The 16,371-nt window shown below is 26.6% G+C and overlaps 4 protein-coding genes across 4 annotated transcripts; 3 read left to right on the top strand and 1 right to left on the bottom strand.

Annotated features, from left to right (window-relative positions):
- The first annotated feature begins 579 nt into the window (after window positions 1-579).
- Window positions 580-1,694, top strand: LOC145838102 (leukocyte elastase inhibitor A-like). The gene is made up of 2 exons (XM_082945638.1): window positions 580-905; window positions 980-1,694. Exons 1-2 carry the CDS (start codon window positions 580-582, stop codon window positions 1,692-1,694), a joined length of 1,041 nt encoding a protein of 346 aa, XP_082801764.1.
- Window positions 1,695-4,631: 2,937 nt separating this feature from the next.
- On the top strand, window positions 4,632-5,750 carry LOC145838101 (leukocyte elastase inhibitor A-like). The gene is made up of 2 exons (XM_082945637.1): window positions 4,632-5,031; window positions 5,179-5,750. Exons 1-2 carry the CDS (start codon window positions 4,632-4,634, stop codon window positions 5,748-5,750), a joined length of 972 nt encoding a protein of 323 aa, XP_082801763.1.
- A 3,277-nt stretch (window positions 5,751-9,027) lies between these two features.
- LOC145838100 (leukocyte elastase inhibitor A-like) lies at window positions 9,028-10,146 on the bottom strand. Its single transcript, XM_082945636.1, has 2 exons — window positions 9,843-10,146; window positions 9,028-9,599 (listed from the first exon to the last, which is right to left on the bottom strand). Exons 1-2 carry the CDS (start codon window positions 10,144-10,146, stop codon window positions 9,028-9,030), a joined length of 876 nt encoding a protein of 291 aa, XP_082801762.1.
- Window positions 10,147-14,955: 4,809 nt separating this feature from the next.
- On the top strand, window positions 14,956-16,074 carry LOC145838098 (serpin B6-like). Its single transcript, XM_082945635.1, has one exon. It carries the CDS (start codon window positions 14,956-14,958, stop codon window positions 16,072-16,074), a length of 1,119 nt encoding a protein of 372 aa, XP_082801761.1.
- Window positions 16,075-16,371: the final 297 nt, after the last annotated feature.

The raw sequence follows: 16,371 nt of genomic DNA, 5'->3' as shown, positions 1-16,371 counted from the left end.
ACACCATAACTCTGAAAAAAGTTTATTATTGTTAAAGACATGTCTTATTTCAATTGTCGAAATAAATCTAACTAACAAGCTAACAACTATTTTCTGCTTAAATACAAATCTGCTGTAGATAGTTACCTTCAAAAGAACAGTGACTCACTAGCGCCACGAGTGTCGAAAAAAACAACAGCAAGCATTGAAGAAATTAAACTGTTTTCTTTAATATCGCTTATTTTATTTTTGAATATTAGTTGTGCATTTTGAACTTGTTGCGTGTTTAAATAAGTAATCAGAATGTAATTATTCATTTACTTAACAATTTATAAAAGACATGCTAGAGAAATGTCTAATTTTTCTACACAACAAAATGTTGTAGAATTAAAAAAAATGCTATAATAAGTACTTGGCCTAAGGTTTTTAAGTTGATTAAAATATTTTTCATTTAAACTCATAGAGTTATAATCAACTAAAAATTTTTTAGGCTTTTCAAACAGTAAAACTATCTTATACACGATATTTAAATAATGATTTATTTATAAGTAATATAGAATTATATTTCAGCTTGTAAAGTTTGTTGTGTCTAAAATCAGTATGAATTTCAACTCGTTTGATGTCAATCTCTTTGAAAAGCTCTGTGAAATCACTGATGAAAACAAAAACATTTTCTTTTCACCACTGAGCATTTCGCTTGCTCTTTCTATGCTACTACTAGGTTCAAATGGAACAACCAAGCAGCAGATTGAAGAAGCACTAGGATTTGTGAAAGATGAAGAACTTCTTTCTAAACTCAAAGCGCTGACTGATGTACTTAACTACGATTCTAATAGTTTAAAAGTTGAACTTGCTAACTCTGTCTTTCCTTCAAAAGCGTTTCAGATGGTTTCAAAGTACGAGAGCGATATGAAAACTGCATTTAAGTGCCAAATTCAATCTTTAGACTACAAAAACAATACAGACAAATCTAAAATAAAATCAATGGTTGGGTTGCAAGTTGTACTAATGGAAATATTAAAGCTCTGTTTAGTGAATTGGACCCTGAAACTGCATGTATTCTAGTTAGTTGTATCTACTTCAAAGGTGATTGGTGTGAAAAGTTCAAGTCAAGGTTAACTAAAGATGAAAAATTCTATTGTACAGAAAATAAAACTTCTACTGTTGTAATGATGAGACGGACAGGTTTTTACTCTTACATTTCAGTTGATGAAAAAGGGTTCAAGTGTGTGAGAATTCCTTACAAGCAACCAGAATTTAGTATGCTGATAATTTTACCGGATGAGAAAAACGGATTGAAAAGTGTAATAGAAAAACTGGATCTTGAAACTATTGAAAATCTTCAAAAAGTTGATAACTTCGATGAAGAATATATCTCGCTAGCAATGCCAAAGTTCAAACTTGAGTATGAAGCTAAATTGAACAAATGCTTACGTTTGTTGGGAGTAAAAGACGCTTTTGATGAAGAAAAATTAGACTTCAGTGCAATGTCCACGCAATCCAGTGGACTTTACGTCTCCGAAGCAGTCCACAAAGCATTTATTGAGACAAATGAGAATGGAACTGAAGCTGCTGCAACTGGATCAACTTTTGTTGACAGGTGTGCCTCTTCATTAGAAGAAGAGTTAATACTCTTTACAGTTGATCATCCGTTTGTGTTGATGATTTTGTTCAAAAATCAAACTTTGTACATGGGAAAAGTTACTTCGTTGTAATGAAGTTTTATTCGATTGTTTTCGTTTGTACATTCCGTTTTATTCGTTTTTATTTTGAAGTTGTGTTTGATGATATGCATGGTTTTCGTTGAGTTTAATAAAGAATAGGTTTGGTTGTGTTAATGTTGATTTTTCTTAAATAAATTGACATTTCTTAACAGTTGTCATATTTAGCAAAAACTAAATGTAAATAGATTTTTTTTAATATAAAAGGCTTCAGCAGCAAGTAAATAGATATTCTATTCAGTTATATTTAAATACTTTTGAAGTAGTTTGATAAGTAGGAATGTTTCAAAATTAATTGGTAATATTGATTCGTAATACAAACAGCTAATGTCATGACAAATTGTGTGAAGCTCTAAGAATAAAAATAGTATACATTATATATTACTTGTATATACTGAATTTTATCAAAATGTTAAATTGATGTTACATTTAGTTAAGTAAAAAGTAATTATGAAAAAACACAATTAGATAAAGAAAACAATCATAAGTTATTGATAGTATTTGCTAGTTAACGATATATAATGATTTTATCGAAGTCTACTAGTGATACGTAAGATAGCGTATAAGATATAAATCATACGATTATGATAATAACACGCTTAATTTTACTTATACCTTATACTTGTTAACCACTGATAATAAACATTTCAAAAACATAACCTATATGATTGAATTTAGTGCAATCGCTTAATACATTTTCCATTTTACTAACATAATGTGAAGAATTTAACATAACTTAAAATTTTATAAATCTAAAACAGCACGAGGTTTCCGCAGCAATTTGTTAATTAGATAACTTAAACAGTTAATTATAAAAAAAAAGATACTGAAACGTAATAGAAAAAACTTATGTCTTAATAAGTAATGTAAAGCTCTGATAATTAAAACAGTAAATGTTATATACAACTATGATATAATAAACTTTTTAAATTGTTTAAATGATGTTATAATAAGTTAAGCTAATAGTATTTTTAAACAAGACAAAATTGTACAAAAAATAATTATGTTTTAAAGATGCTTTTGCGAGGATTAAAGTCATTTTTTATAAAACAAAATAATATTAACTTCGGCTAAAGCAGTTCACTTGCATTCGAGTGTATTAATACACTAAAAATTGTAACCATATTATTTAAGATTATAGTTTTATGAATTTCTTTGATATTCTATCTTTGAAATCAGGTTGGAGCCTGGTGTTTATTAACCCATAAATGTGTTTAAAGTAAATCAAGTTGTATAAAACAAACTGTTCTTCAAATTTTAATAAATCAAATGAACGAAAATATTTATTTTAATTACCAATAATTAGCAGTTTTTAACTTATGATATAAGTTGTGTAGTTTAGTTATAAAAATAATTAGATCGTTGGTCGCTTTGAATTTTTTTTAGTACAACCTAAATCATTTTTGATAAGACTCACCATTTTAGTAGACAAAAACGAAGTGAACCAAAATAACTAGGAAATTCTTAATTTTTCCTTGATAAGAAACTAAAAACTAACCTTTTTTTGTTAGTAACAATTAGCTTTTGTAAGTTTCCACTTATTTCCTAGTTTACACATGTTATTTGTTTAAACAGTTTTCTAAATACTTATACATAAATATTTTAAAGATAAAGCTTTAACAAAGTAAACTATTTTTTCAGTATTAAACAACTACTAATAACTTATTATAAACTATTCGAAGTATAAAATTTAAAAACTATAGTCCTTGAAGATCTAGGGTAAGTATTAAAATTTAGCTTAATTTTTATTAAAGTGTTTTAACTATTCCGATCAGAACACGGCAAATAGCGGTCCAGGTGCCTAATTTTCCAAAAACTAAAATGTTTAGTCCGCGATGTACTTTTTAGCTAAAAACATACTAGAATAAAATAAAGTTTTTGTAGTTAAGTTTTTTGTAAAAAGTTATCAAACAAAACACAAGCCTTAAAACTTTTTTAAGTAAGTTTCAATGATATTAATATAATGTGTGCTTATTAGCTATACTTGTTTTTGAAAAGTATCAAATAAATAACATATAATTGTTTAAACTCTTTGCTACTTTATATTACTTTATCTATGTTTTCGTTTCAAAAGTAATAAAATACCTTTATTAGTGTATTTTAAAACTTTCAAAAGTACAATTACCAACTGTAGTTTGTATATACATACATATATATAGCAACTATAAATAACCAAATTATATTACTATATATCTACAATAAAAGCAACTTATAAAATTTAAAAGGCTTAATGAAGTTAACTGTAGCTAATTTACTGCAAAACCTTAAACAAACTTTTGGTCAGATAAGTTAAAAAAAAAGATTTATAAAAATTGCTCATAAATAAAATAACTAGACCTTACATACCATAACTCTAAATAAGTTTATTATTATTAAATTCTTGCTTTAATTTAATTGTCAAAATAAATTGAGTTAATAATCTAACAATTATTTTCTGTTTAAATACAAATCTGCTGTAGGTAGTAGTTACTTTTAACAGAAGAGTGACTCATTAGCGCCACAAAAGTCGAAGCAAACAGTAACAATCATTAAAGAAATAATTATTTGTTTAATATCACTTATTTTATTTTTTATTATTAGTTGTGCATTTTGAATTTGTCGCGTGTTCAGTAATCAGAATGTATTTACAGGCAGTTCAGTTACTTAACAATTTGGTCAGGTTAGAAAGACTAACTAGATATATTTCTTATTTTATTACTCAAAAATATTTTGTAGTATTTTAAAATTTCTCTGATAAAGATTTGGCTCTAACGTTTTTAAGTTAGTCAAAACATTATGCATTTAAACTCATGGAGTTATAATCAACTAAAAAATTTCTTAAGCTTTACAAGTTGTGAAACTATTTTACACACAATAGTTTAATAATGGTTTATCAATGAGTAATATAGAATTATATTTCAGCTTGTAAAAATTGTAGTGTCTAAAATCAGTATGAATTTCAACTCGTTTGATATCAATCTCTTTGAAAAGCTCTGTGAAATCACTGATGAAAACGAAAACATTCTCTTTTCACCACTGAGCATTTCGCTTGCTCTTTCTATGCTACTACTAGGCTCAAATGGAACAACCAAGCAGCAGATTGAAGAAGCACTAAGATTTGTAAAAGATGAAGAACTTCTTTCTAAGCTCAAAGCGTTGAATGATGTACTTAATTACGATTCTAATAGTTTAAAAGTTGAACTTGCTAACTCTGTCTTTCCCTCAGAAACATTTATAATGGATGCAAAATACAAGAGTGAAATGAAAACTGCTTTCAAATGTCAAATCCAGTCTTTAGACTACAACAACAATGCAGACAAATCTAAAAATAAAATCAATGGCTGGGTTGCACGTTGTACTAATGGAAAAATTAAAGTTTTGTTTAAAAAATTGATTCCTGAAACTGTATGTGTTCTAGTTAGTTGTGTCTACTTTAAAGGTGATTGGTTTGATAAGTTCAAACATTAAGACACCTACAAAGCTCCATTCTATTGTACAGAAAATAAAACTTCTACTGTTAAAATGATGATAAAGAGAAATGAATTTCCGTATGTTTCAGTTGATGAAAAAGGGTTCAAGTGCGTCAGAATTTCTTACAAGCAACCAGATTTTAGTATGCTGATAATTTTACCTGATGAGAAATTTGGATTGAAAAGTGTGATCCAAAAACTGGACATTAAAACAGTTGAAAACCTCAAAGATATTAATAAATACTGTGATAAAGACATCTCGTTGAGAATGCCAAAGTTCAAATTTGAGTATAAAGCTGAATTGATCCAATGCTTACGTTTGTTGGGAGTGAAAGATGCTTTTGATAAAAGTCTTGCAGATTTTAGTGCAATGTCCACGCAATCAAGTGGACTTTACGTCTCCGAAGCAGTCCACAAAGCCTTTTTTGAGACAGATGAAAATGGAACTGAAGCTGCAGCAGCAACTGGATTAGTTAAGAATTATATTTGTGATTTTTGTCCAGTCAATGAGCCAATTCGCTTTACAGTTGATCATCCGTTTGTGTTGATGATTTTGTTCAAAAATCAAACTTTGTTCATGGGAAAAGTAACTTCTTTGTAATGAAGTTTTATTCGATTGTTTTCGTTTGTACATCCTGTAATATTCTTTTTTATTATGAAGTTGTGTTTGATGATATGCATGGTTTTCATTGAGTTTAATAAAGAATAGGTTTGGTTGTGTAAATGTTGATTTTTGTTAAATAAATTAAGATATCTTAACAATGATCTTGTTTAGTATAAAAATCAAACGGAAATAGCTATTTTTTTACAACTTAAAAGGGTTCAGCAGCAAGTAAATAGGTATTCTACTCAGTTACATCTAAATAATTTTGAAGTATTGTGATAAGCTGGACCGTTTCAAAATTAATTTAATATTGATACGCAAAACAAACAGCTAATACCATGACAAATTGTGTGAAGCTCTAAGAATAAAAATAGTATACGTTTTATATTACTTGTATATACTGAATTTTATCAAAATGTTAAATTGATGTTACATTTATTTGAGTAGAAAGTAGTTATGAAAAAACACAAATAGATAAAGAAATATCATGTTTTAAAAATTAGTTTACTGATAATATTTACTAGTTAACGATATATAATGATTTTATTGAAATCTACTAGTGATACGTAAGATAGCGTATAAGATATAAAATATACGATTATGATAATAACACGCTTAATTTGACTTAAACTTTACACTTGTTAACAACTGACAATAAACATTGAAGAAACATAACCTATATGTTTCAATTTGGTGCAATCGTTTAATACATTTTCCTATTTACTAACATAATGTGAAAAATTTAAACTACAACACCAGAACCTTTATCCGAATTAGTGATAATGATGTTTTCGTCATTTTTAAGATGTTTAAACTCTTTTATGCAACCCTTAATCATTCTGAAGTCACCTAAACAAATTTGTATACCACTATAAATAAGCAGTTAATAGTGGTACTTTCTATGGTCTATAACTAAGTACAGAAGCTCATAACAGTTTAGATGCCAAACTTTGTGATTTTGCGGTTATAGTGGTACATAAATTGATTTAGGCGACTTCAGAAAGATTAAGGGTTGCATAATAGAGTTAAAACAATATAAAAATGACAAAAACATCATTATTACAAAACATGTTTTGTAAGTGAAAGTAATTAATTTTTTAAATTTAAGGTTTTTAAATTAAGTACAGTACGAGGTTTCCGCAGCAATTTGTTAATAAGATAACTTAAACAGTTAACTAAAAAATAAATGGATATTGATATGTAGTATACGTAATAGAAACAACTTATGTCTTGATAACTTATGTAAAGCTTTAAAGTTAATATAAGAGTTAAAAAGTAAATGTTGAATTCAACTATGATATAATTAATTTTATTAAATTGTTAAAATGATGTTATAATAAGTTAAGCGAATAGTATTTTAAACAACACAATTTTGTACAAAAAAATGATCATGTTTTAAAGATGCTATTGCGAGGATTTTAAGTCAATTTTTTATAAAACAAAATAATATTAACATCAGCTAAAGCAGTTCACTTGCATTCGAGTGTATAATTACACTAAAAATTGTGACCATATTATTTAAGATTATAGTTTTATGAATTTCTTTGATACTCTATCTTTGAAATCAGGTTGGAGCCTGTTGTTTATTAACCCATAAATGTGTTTAAACTAAATAAAGTTGTTTAAAACAAAATGTTCTTAAAAATTTTAATAAATTTAATGAGTAAATAATATTTAATTTAATTACCAATGTTTAAAATTATTAACTATTCAAACTCAAATCTTCAAAAATGACCACGATATTTCTTGAGATTATTCATGTATTTAAAAAAGTTGTAGTTTAGCAGTTTAGTACTTCTGATATAAGTTGTGTAGTTTAGTTATTAAAATAATTAGATCGTACGTCGCTTTAAATTTTTTTTAGTACAACTCAAATCATTTATGATAACAATAACCAATATAGTAGACAAAAACTTGGTATATGAAAATAACAAAGCAACTTTTGATTTTTTTTTATAAATGACCTTCTTTGTTAGTTATAATTGTCCTTTGTTGGTTAGCTTATGTCAGTTTCCACTTATTTCAGAGTTTACACATGTTATTTTTTTATACAGTTTTCTAAATACTTATAAATAAATATTTAAAAAATAAAGCTTTACAAAGTGAGTTATATTTATTGTTAAACTACTACTAATAACTTATTGTAAGCTGTTCGAAGTATATAACATACTCAACTATATTTTTTGAAGATCTATGGTGAGTATTGAAATTTAGCTTAAATTATATGAAATTGTTTTAAACTATTCAGATAAGAAAATGACAACCAGTGGTCCAGGTGCTGAATTTTCCAAAAACTAAAATGTTTGGCCCACGATGTACTTTTCAGCTAAAGACAAACTAGTTTAGAAGAAAATAAAGTTTTTGTAGTTAAAAATTATAATTAGGTTGTAAATTTATCAATTAATAACTACTAGAAATTCATTTTCAATTATTTCGTTTATTTTTTTTTTCCTTTTGTTTACCACATCTGTTTTAAATAACTGCGACCCGTAAAAAAAATTCGTCTATTATCTAGCAAATTGTAAAACTTCCCCGAGTAATATAAAATAATATCGGCCAGTGATCTAAAAAATTTACTTAATTTAACTTGGATTTTTTGGAAATATTAAGGTAATTTGTTTAGTTGAATAATGTTATTATTATATATAGTAAAACGTTCTATTCAAATTAAGCGTGTTATTATCGTAATAGTATGTTTATTATCTCTAACGTGTCGCTTATAGACTACAAAATATAACTATACACCATTATCTAGTTAATAACATATGTAAGTTAGTTTAAACATGATAATTTCTTTGTCTACTAATGATTTTTCATCATTACTTTTTACTTAACTAAATGTAACATCACTTTGAATTTTAGATAAAAATTCAGTTCATATTAGAAATACATAACGTATATTATTTTAATCTTAGAACTACATAAAAAGTTATGACACTAGTTGTTTGTATTGCGTATCAATATTACCAATTAATTTTGAAACGTTCCTGCTTATCACACTATTTCAAAAGTATTTAAATTTAACCAAGTAGAATATTTATTTACTAGCAGCTGAACCCTTATAAATTATAAAAATTAGCTATTTCCAAATAGTTATTATAAAAAATAATAACATTGTTTACGAATCTTACTTTATTTAACGAAAATTAACATTTACACAACCAAACTTAATATTTATTTAACTCAACAAAAACTATGCAAACATCAAACAAAACTTCATTATAAAAAAGAATAAAACAGGATGTACAAACGAAAACAATCGATTAAAACTTCATTACAACGAAGTAACTTTTCCCATGAACAAAGTTTGATTTTTGAACAAAATCATCAACACAAACGGATGATCAACTGTAAAGGGTATTAACTCTTCTTCTGATGAAGATATACAAATGTCAACAGAAGTTGATCCAGTTGCAGCAGCAGCTTCAGTTCCTTTTTCATTCGTCTCAAAAAACGCTTTGTGGACTGCTTCGGACACAAATAGTCCACTGGATTGCGTGGACATTGCACTAAAATCTGCAAGACCACTATCAAAAGCGTCTTTTACTCCCAACAAATGTAAGCATTCGTTCAATTTAGTTTTATACTCAAGTTTGAGCTTTGGAATTGTTAGCAAAACATATTCATCATGGAACTTGTTAACATCTTTGAGGTTTTTAATAGTTGCAACATCCAGTTTTTCGATCACACTTTTCAATCCAAACTTTTCATCAAGGAAAATTATCAGCATACTAAATTCTGGTTGCTTGTAAGGAATTCTGACACACTTGAAACCTTTTTCATCAACTGAAATGTAAGAGTAATAACTTTCCCGTCTCATCATTTTAACAGTAGAAGTTTTGTTTTCTGTACAATAGAATGATAATTTGAAAGTGTTACAACGTTCGAATTTTTTATACCAATCACCTTTGAAGTAGATACAACTAACTAGAACACATGAAGTTTCAGGAAACAATTTCCTAAACAAGTTTTTAATTTTTCCATTAGTATAATGTGCAACCCAATCATTGATTTTATTTTTAGATTTGTCTGTATTGTTTTTGTAGTCTAAAGATTTGATTTGGCATTTAAAAGCAGTTTCCATATCACTCTTGTATTTTGCATCCATTATAAATGTTTCTGAGGGAAATACAGAGTTAGCAAGTTCAACTTTTAAACTATCAGAATCGTAGTTAAGTACATCATTTAACGCTTTGAGCTTAGAAAGAAGTTCTTCATCTTTTACAAATCCTAGTGCTTCTTCAATCTGCTGCTTGGTTGTTCCATTTGAACCTAGAAGTAGCATAGAAAGAGCAAGCGAAATGCTCAGTGGTGAAAAGAAAATGTTTTCGTTTTCATCAGTGATTTCACAAAGCTTTTTGAAAAGATTGACATCAAACGAATTGAAATTCATACTGATTTAAAAACTAACTTTACAACCTAAAACATTTTCAATGTTAATCATGAATAATTAATATTATATAACTAATATTTTTCAATAAGTTTTAAAAGTTTGTAAAAGCCTAGGAAACTATTACTCTACTTATTTGCTTAAATTAATTTTTATAACTTTATATATAACCAAATGTCTATTAAAGCTCTGCTTTAGTTATATTTTAAAGTAGCATGAATGTTAGTACAGTTTAAACTTAAAAATAATTCCAGTTTTAATATTTGATATAAGTGTTAGAACAATTCAACAATGCTAAGAAGCGAATTTTTAGTAGTTAGTTAAACACGTAACAAAATCTATATTTGAATAATTGATATTCAATCATAAAATAAGTGATACTAAAGAAATAATGAGTTCTTCAATGCTTGCTGTTGTTTGTTTTGACACTTGTGGCGCTAATGAGTCACTGTTCTGTTAAAAGTAACTACTGCAGGCAGAAGATTTGTATTTAAACAGAAAATAATTGTTAGGTTACTAATTAAATTTTTTTCGACAATCACATTAAAACAAGTATTTAACAATAATAAACTTAGAAATAACAAATATAAATAACGACAGAAGACTAATCATTTATTTTTGCTCGTTTTTTTAAATTGTTTTTATATACTGTTAACTTCATCTTTTTTAAATAACTGCGACCTATGAAAGGTTTTTTTATAAAAAGCGTCTCGCTAAGAACTTGAAAAATTTCCCCTTGAATTATAAAAAAACGCCGACCAGTGGTTCTATGAAAATTTATTTCTTCTACTAAGATTTTTTGAAGTTTTAAACTAATTTGTTTAATTTAAAAATATTGCTATTATTTTAAAATAAAAGGGTAAGTTTTATCGAAACTTTTTTTTTTTGCGAAATTGACTATTTAATTTTGTTTGTAATTTCCTTAGAAAGTTTAAAAATTGTTTAAAATAACCATAAAACTATTACTAATATACTTTTAATGACATAATTTTAAAATATGTACTTTCTAGCTATACTTGTTTTAAAACAAGTATGAAATTAAATTTAAATTATAGTTATATCATTAAATTATCAAGTTTTTCTACTTAATTTTTTATTTCAGTATATTCACATTGTTTACAATCAGTAATTTTCAACTCATATTTTGCAAAACTAATTTTTTAATTCATATTGTGCAAAACTAATTTTTTAATATATTGTGCAAAACTAATTTTTTAATTCATATTGTACAAAACTAATTTTCAATTTATATTGTGCAAAACTAATTTTTCATTTCATATTGTACAAAACTATTTTTTTAATTCATATTGTACAAAACTAATTTTTTAATTCATATTGTACAAAACTATTTTTTTAATTCATGTTGTACAAAACTAATTTTTCATTCACATAGTGCAAAACTAACTTTTTAATTTATATTGTACAAAACTAATTTTTCAACTCATATGGTACAAAACTAATTTTTTAATTGGTATAGTACAAAACTAATTTTTTAATTCACAGTGCTGCAGTTAAAAATTTTTGTTTCAACAACTTTTTGTGTTAAAAACTTGTACATATTTAAAATGCAGCTGACACAGATTGAGCTTGCAGCTATAATTTTAGTAGTATTCAAAGAACAAATATGAAAACTACAAAAATAACCAAATTTATCATTAAACTCAATGAAAAAATGCGTAAAATCTGAAATTTAAACATTTTTTTTTCTTCTATTTTTTTACTACGTGGAACAACAGCTCCAGTGTTTCCCCTCCAGCGATGACACTTGATAGCAGTATTTTATTTTAATTTGTTAAAAACCATTTAGGTGCGCACTTAAAATCAACAGAAAATTACAATGTATTTGTATATACAAAAGTATAAGACTATTTTTCTCCTTCTTTGTACATGAAATTTGTCATAAAATTTTATTAGTCTTGTTTGTATTTTTATTGAAATGTAGAGTTTGAAAAAGAGTCTATAAAAGTTAGCTTTATTTCCAGAAATATAGCCAGAGTCCAGTATAGCTTGTCTTGGACAAGACGTTAAAATGTATCCAAGTGGTGTACGACTCGATAACTGAAAGGTTTTTCGTGCACCAAGGCCTAAGACAAATTGTTTTGAACGCTTTTTTGTTGTTCAGTAAACAGTAACTTTCATTCCAGAGCTCATTGAAACAGCTGTAATTTTATTTGAAGAACATTTATATTACATTTGAGTTACTGTTTTCAGTGTTAAATAAAAATATTGTTGTTTAAGCATTACTTTTTATCTTAAGTTGATCTTCATTGCATCAAATACTATGTTTTTCACGTCTATGTGTTTACTAATACTAAGCTTATTTCTGATATTTGTTAATCTATCTATAGTAAACTTTATTTTTTTTCAAATGTTTTACTTTTGCACAAGAAGTACTGAAATGATTGACTTGAGTGTTCCAGTATGTTTTTTCTTAAGTTTTGCAGAGAATATTTTACGTTGAGGAGAAGCTAGAAGTTGATGCTTAAATGGAAATTTGTGTAACTATTATTGTGGGATCTCACAGATCATAGAAAGTATCAATGATGAAATTGATTTTTAGGAGATAGAAAGACAAAATTTACATAAAACCTGCTACATCGGACCGTAAATAAAATAATAAGAAATAGGATGTGTGTTAAAAGTTTGGAGCTTAGTGTTTGTTCAACTATAAATATGGTATAAGTAAATCAAGTTGCTTTAAAAACAAACATTTATTTTTTTTTAATAAATATTGTGAGTATATATAAAATGTTTAGCGTAATTGTTATTAAAGCTAGTATAAAATTAACAACTATTCAAACTCAACTCCAGTTGACAAGTATATTTGTTAAAATCATGTATCTGTTTTGGCCAAGACGTTAAAAGGTATCTGTGGTGTGCGACTCGATAACCGAAAGGACTTTTTGTGCACCAGTTCAAATACTAACTATTTTGAGCGCTGTTTTTGTTGTTCAATAAATTATATTTATTTAGAGAAATTAAAGTTTAGCGGTTTTGACCTTATGGTATAAGTAGTATGAACTACTTAAAAAAGTATTTAAACTCTAAATTGATTTGACTTTATTTTACTTTTATTACAACTTAATTTTTATGATAATAATATAAATTTGAGTAGACGAGAACAGGATATATCAAAATCACAAAGTAGCTTTTTAACAATCTCTCACTTTTAAATGACCTTTTTTCTGGTAAAAATTGTTCTTAGTTGGTTAGCTTTTGTATTTTCTTCTTTTAGATCTTACTCACGTAATTTAATTAAACAGCTCACTGATAACTTGTTATTATATACTTTAGAATTAAAACTTTAACAAAGCAAACTGATTTTTATGTAATAAAAAAACTACTATAGATTATTACAAACTGTTCATAGTATAAACTTTATTTGACGATAACCCTTGACGATCTATGACAAAAATATTTGTTAACGTTGACCATCTATAACACGAGATGACAAAGAGCGGTCCAGGAGCCGAATTTTTCGGTTTAAAAACAAAAATACCTGGCCCACGATAAAATTTTCAGCTAAAAGTATATTTTTAAGTTGTATTTTCGTATTCAAAACTTATAATTAGGTTCTAAGTTTATCAATTAGTATTTACTAATGTATTTTTTTTGCTTGTTAAATTGATAATTTAGTTTATAATTGTACTTTCATATTTTACCTACTTTAGTTAACTGCAACCTATGAAAGATTTTTCTACAAAGTGAGTCTCTTTTATAATTTGCCGATTAGTAATCTAAAATTGTTTATTTTAAAAGTTGTTTTACCATTCTGGAAAATTTGTAAGGTTATTTTATTTAACTTAAACGATATTGCTGTAATTTTATATCATAATAAAAGGAGAAGTTTTAACTTTCTTTTACGTGCTAATCAAAAAGTTATATCTTGTTTGTAAGTTACTTTTAAAGTTAATAAAATATAAAAAACAATCTAAAATTTTTCATTAAAATTTTTTTAAGAACATATTTGAATATTTTGTTTATAGTGCTTTAATTTTATTTTTTTAAACTGAACACAAATAACTATTTAGTCTAAACATTTTGCAAAGTTTTATTAACTTATTTATCTAATCATTTCAAAAGTAGTTAACTATATTAATTAATTTAAATAAAAATTTATATATTAACAAGTATCAGCTGAAATTTATATACTACAACTAAAATACCGATTTATAACATTTTAAAGGTTAAAAAGTAAATATTGTAGCTTTTTTATTACAAAATCTAAAAGACACGGTGAAAAAACCATGTGCATTAAGAAAAACTAGTTATAATTCCAATATATAACTTAAAAGTTTAGTTGAGCCATTTTTTTTCTGCTTAATATATACAAATTCTGCCTATTATCTCAATCAAAACGAAATATAACTCATTAGCGCAAAAAGTGTTAGAACAAACCACAGTAAACACTAAAAAATAAAATAAAATGTTTAAAGTTACTTACTATATAGTTGATTATTAGTTGTGCATTTTGAGTTTGTTGCGTTTTTAATTACGTAATCAGAATGTAATTATTCAGTTACTTCACAATTTAGTCAGGTATGAAAGACATACTAGATATATATCTTATTTTGTTACACAACAATACTTTGTAGTATTATAAAAATTGCTTTAGTGAATACTTGGCTCTAAGGTTTTTAGGTTGATCAAAATATTTTGCATTTAAACTCAGGAAGTTATAATAAACTAATTATTTTATTAAGATTAACAAACTGTAAAAATATTTTATACACAATAGTTAAATAATGTTTTATTAATGTGTAATATAGAATTATATTTCAGCTTGTAAAGTTTGTAGTGTCTAAAATCGGTATGAATTTCAATTCGTTTGATGTCAATATCTTTGAAAAGCTCTGTGAAATCACTGATGAAAACGAAAACATTTTCTTTTCACCACTGAGCATTTCGCTTGCTCTTTCTATGCTACTACTAGGCTCAAATGGAACAACCAAGCATCAGATTGAAGAAGCACTAGGTTTTGTAAAAGATGAAGAACTTCTTTCTAAGCTCAAAGCGTTAAATGATGTACTTAACTACGATTCTAATAGTTTAAAAGTTGAACTTGCTAACTCTGTATTTCCCTCAGAAACATTTCAGATAGTTGCAAAGTACGAAAGTGATATGAAAACTGCACTTAAGTGCCAAATTCAATCTTTAGACTACAAGAACAATGCAGACAAATCAAAAAAAATTATCAATGATTGGGTTGCACGTTGTACTAATGAAAAAATTAAAGATTTGTTTAGTGAATTGGACTCTAAAACTGCATGTATTCTAGTTAGTTGTATCTACTTCAAAGGTGATTGGTTTAATAAGTTCAAAAGTTATAAAACCAATAAAGCTCAATTCTATTGTGCAGAAAATAAAACTTCTACTGTTAAAATGATGAGACGGGAATGTTCTTTCTCTTACATTTCAGTTGATGAAAAAGGGTTCAAGTGTGTGAGAATTCCTTACAAGCAACCAGATTTTAGTATGCTGATAATTCTACCTGATAAGAAATTTGGTCTAAAAAGTGTAATTAAAGAACTGGACGTTGAAACTATTGAAAGCCTCAAAGATGTTAACAAGTTCAATTATGAATATGTTTCGTTGAGAATGCCAAAATTCAAACTTGAGTATGAAGCTAAATTGAACGTATGCTTACGTTTGTTGGGAGTAAAAGACGCTTTTGATAAAAGTCTTGCAGATTTTAGTGCAATGTCCACGCAATCAAGTGGACTTTACGTCTCCGAGGCAGTGCACAAAGCATTCATTGAGACAAATGAAAATGGAACTGAAGCTGCAGCAGCAACTGCGTCAAGATTAATACCACATACAGCCATTAAATGCAACCGAGAACCAATTCATTTCACAGTTGATCATCCGTTTGTGTTGATGATTTTGTTCAAAAGTCAAACTTTGTTCATGGGTAAAGTAACTGCGTTGTAATGCTGTTTTTATGAGTCTATTATCGTTGTATATGTTGCTTCATTCTTATGTATTGTTAAGTTGTGTTTGCTACTACGTATAGTTTTCGTGAGTTCTTTTAGAATACTTTTTGAGATTTTTAGGTTTGTATACTTATGTTAAATAAACTAAGTTTCTTAACTATGGTATCATTTTGTACTAAATTTGTTGTAAATGTAATTTTATATAACTCTAATAAAATTGTAAAACAGTACAAGGTCTCAACAGCAATTTTGATTGAATTTTAATGTCTTGCGAGTGTGAAAATTTGAGACTTCT

The sequence above is a fragment of the Thalia democratica genome, chromosome 6 (assembly GCF_965202585.1).
Source record: "Thalia democratica chromosome 6, ktThaDemo2.hap1.1, whole genome shotgun sequence".
Classification (NCBI taxonomy): Eukaryota; Metazoa; Chordata; class Thaliacea; order Salpida; family Salpidae; genus Thalia; species Thalia democratica.
The sequence above is the reverse complement of the archived record's forward strand: the minus strand, read 5'-3'. Positions and strand labels throughout refer to the sequence as shown.

Coding starts and splice junctions, on each gene's coding strand:
- LOC145838102 (XM_082945638.1), top strand. CDS start 580: ATGAATTTCAACTCGTTTGATGTCAATCTCTTTGAAAAGCTCTGTGAA. Junction 906..979: donor GATATGAAAACTGCATTTAA/GTGCCAAATTCA, acceptor TTGGGTTGCAAG/TTGTACTAATGGAAATATTA.
- LOC145838101 (XM_082945637.1), top strand. CDS start 4,632: ATGAATTTCAACTCGTTTGATATCAATCTCTTTGAAAAGCTCTGTGAA. Junction 5,032..5,178: donor AATCAATGGCTGGGTTGCAC/GTTGTACTAATG, acceptor TCTATTGTACAG/AAAATAAAACTTCTACTGTT.
- LOC145838100 (XM_082945636.1), bottom strand. CDS start 10,146: ATGAATTTCAATTCGTTTGATGTCAATCTTTTCAAAAAGCTTTGTGAA. Junction 9,600..9,842: donor AATGGATGCAAAATACAAGA/GTGATATGGAAA, acceptor TCTATTGTACAG/AAAACAAAACTTCTACTGTT.
- LOC145838098 (XM_082945635.1), top strand. CDS start 14,956: ATGAATTTCAATTCGTTTGATGTCAATATCTTTGAAAAGCTCTGTGAA.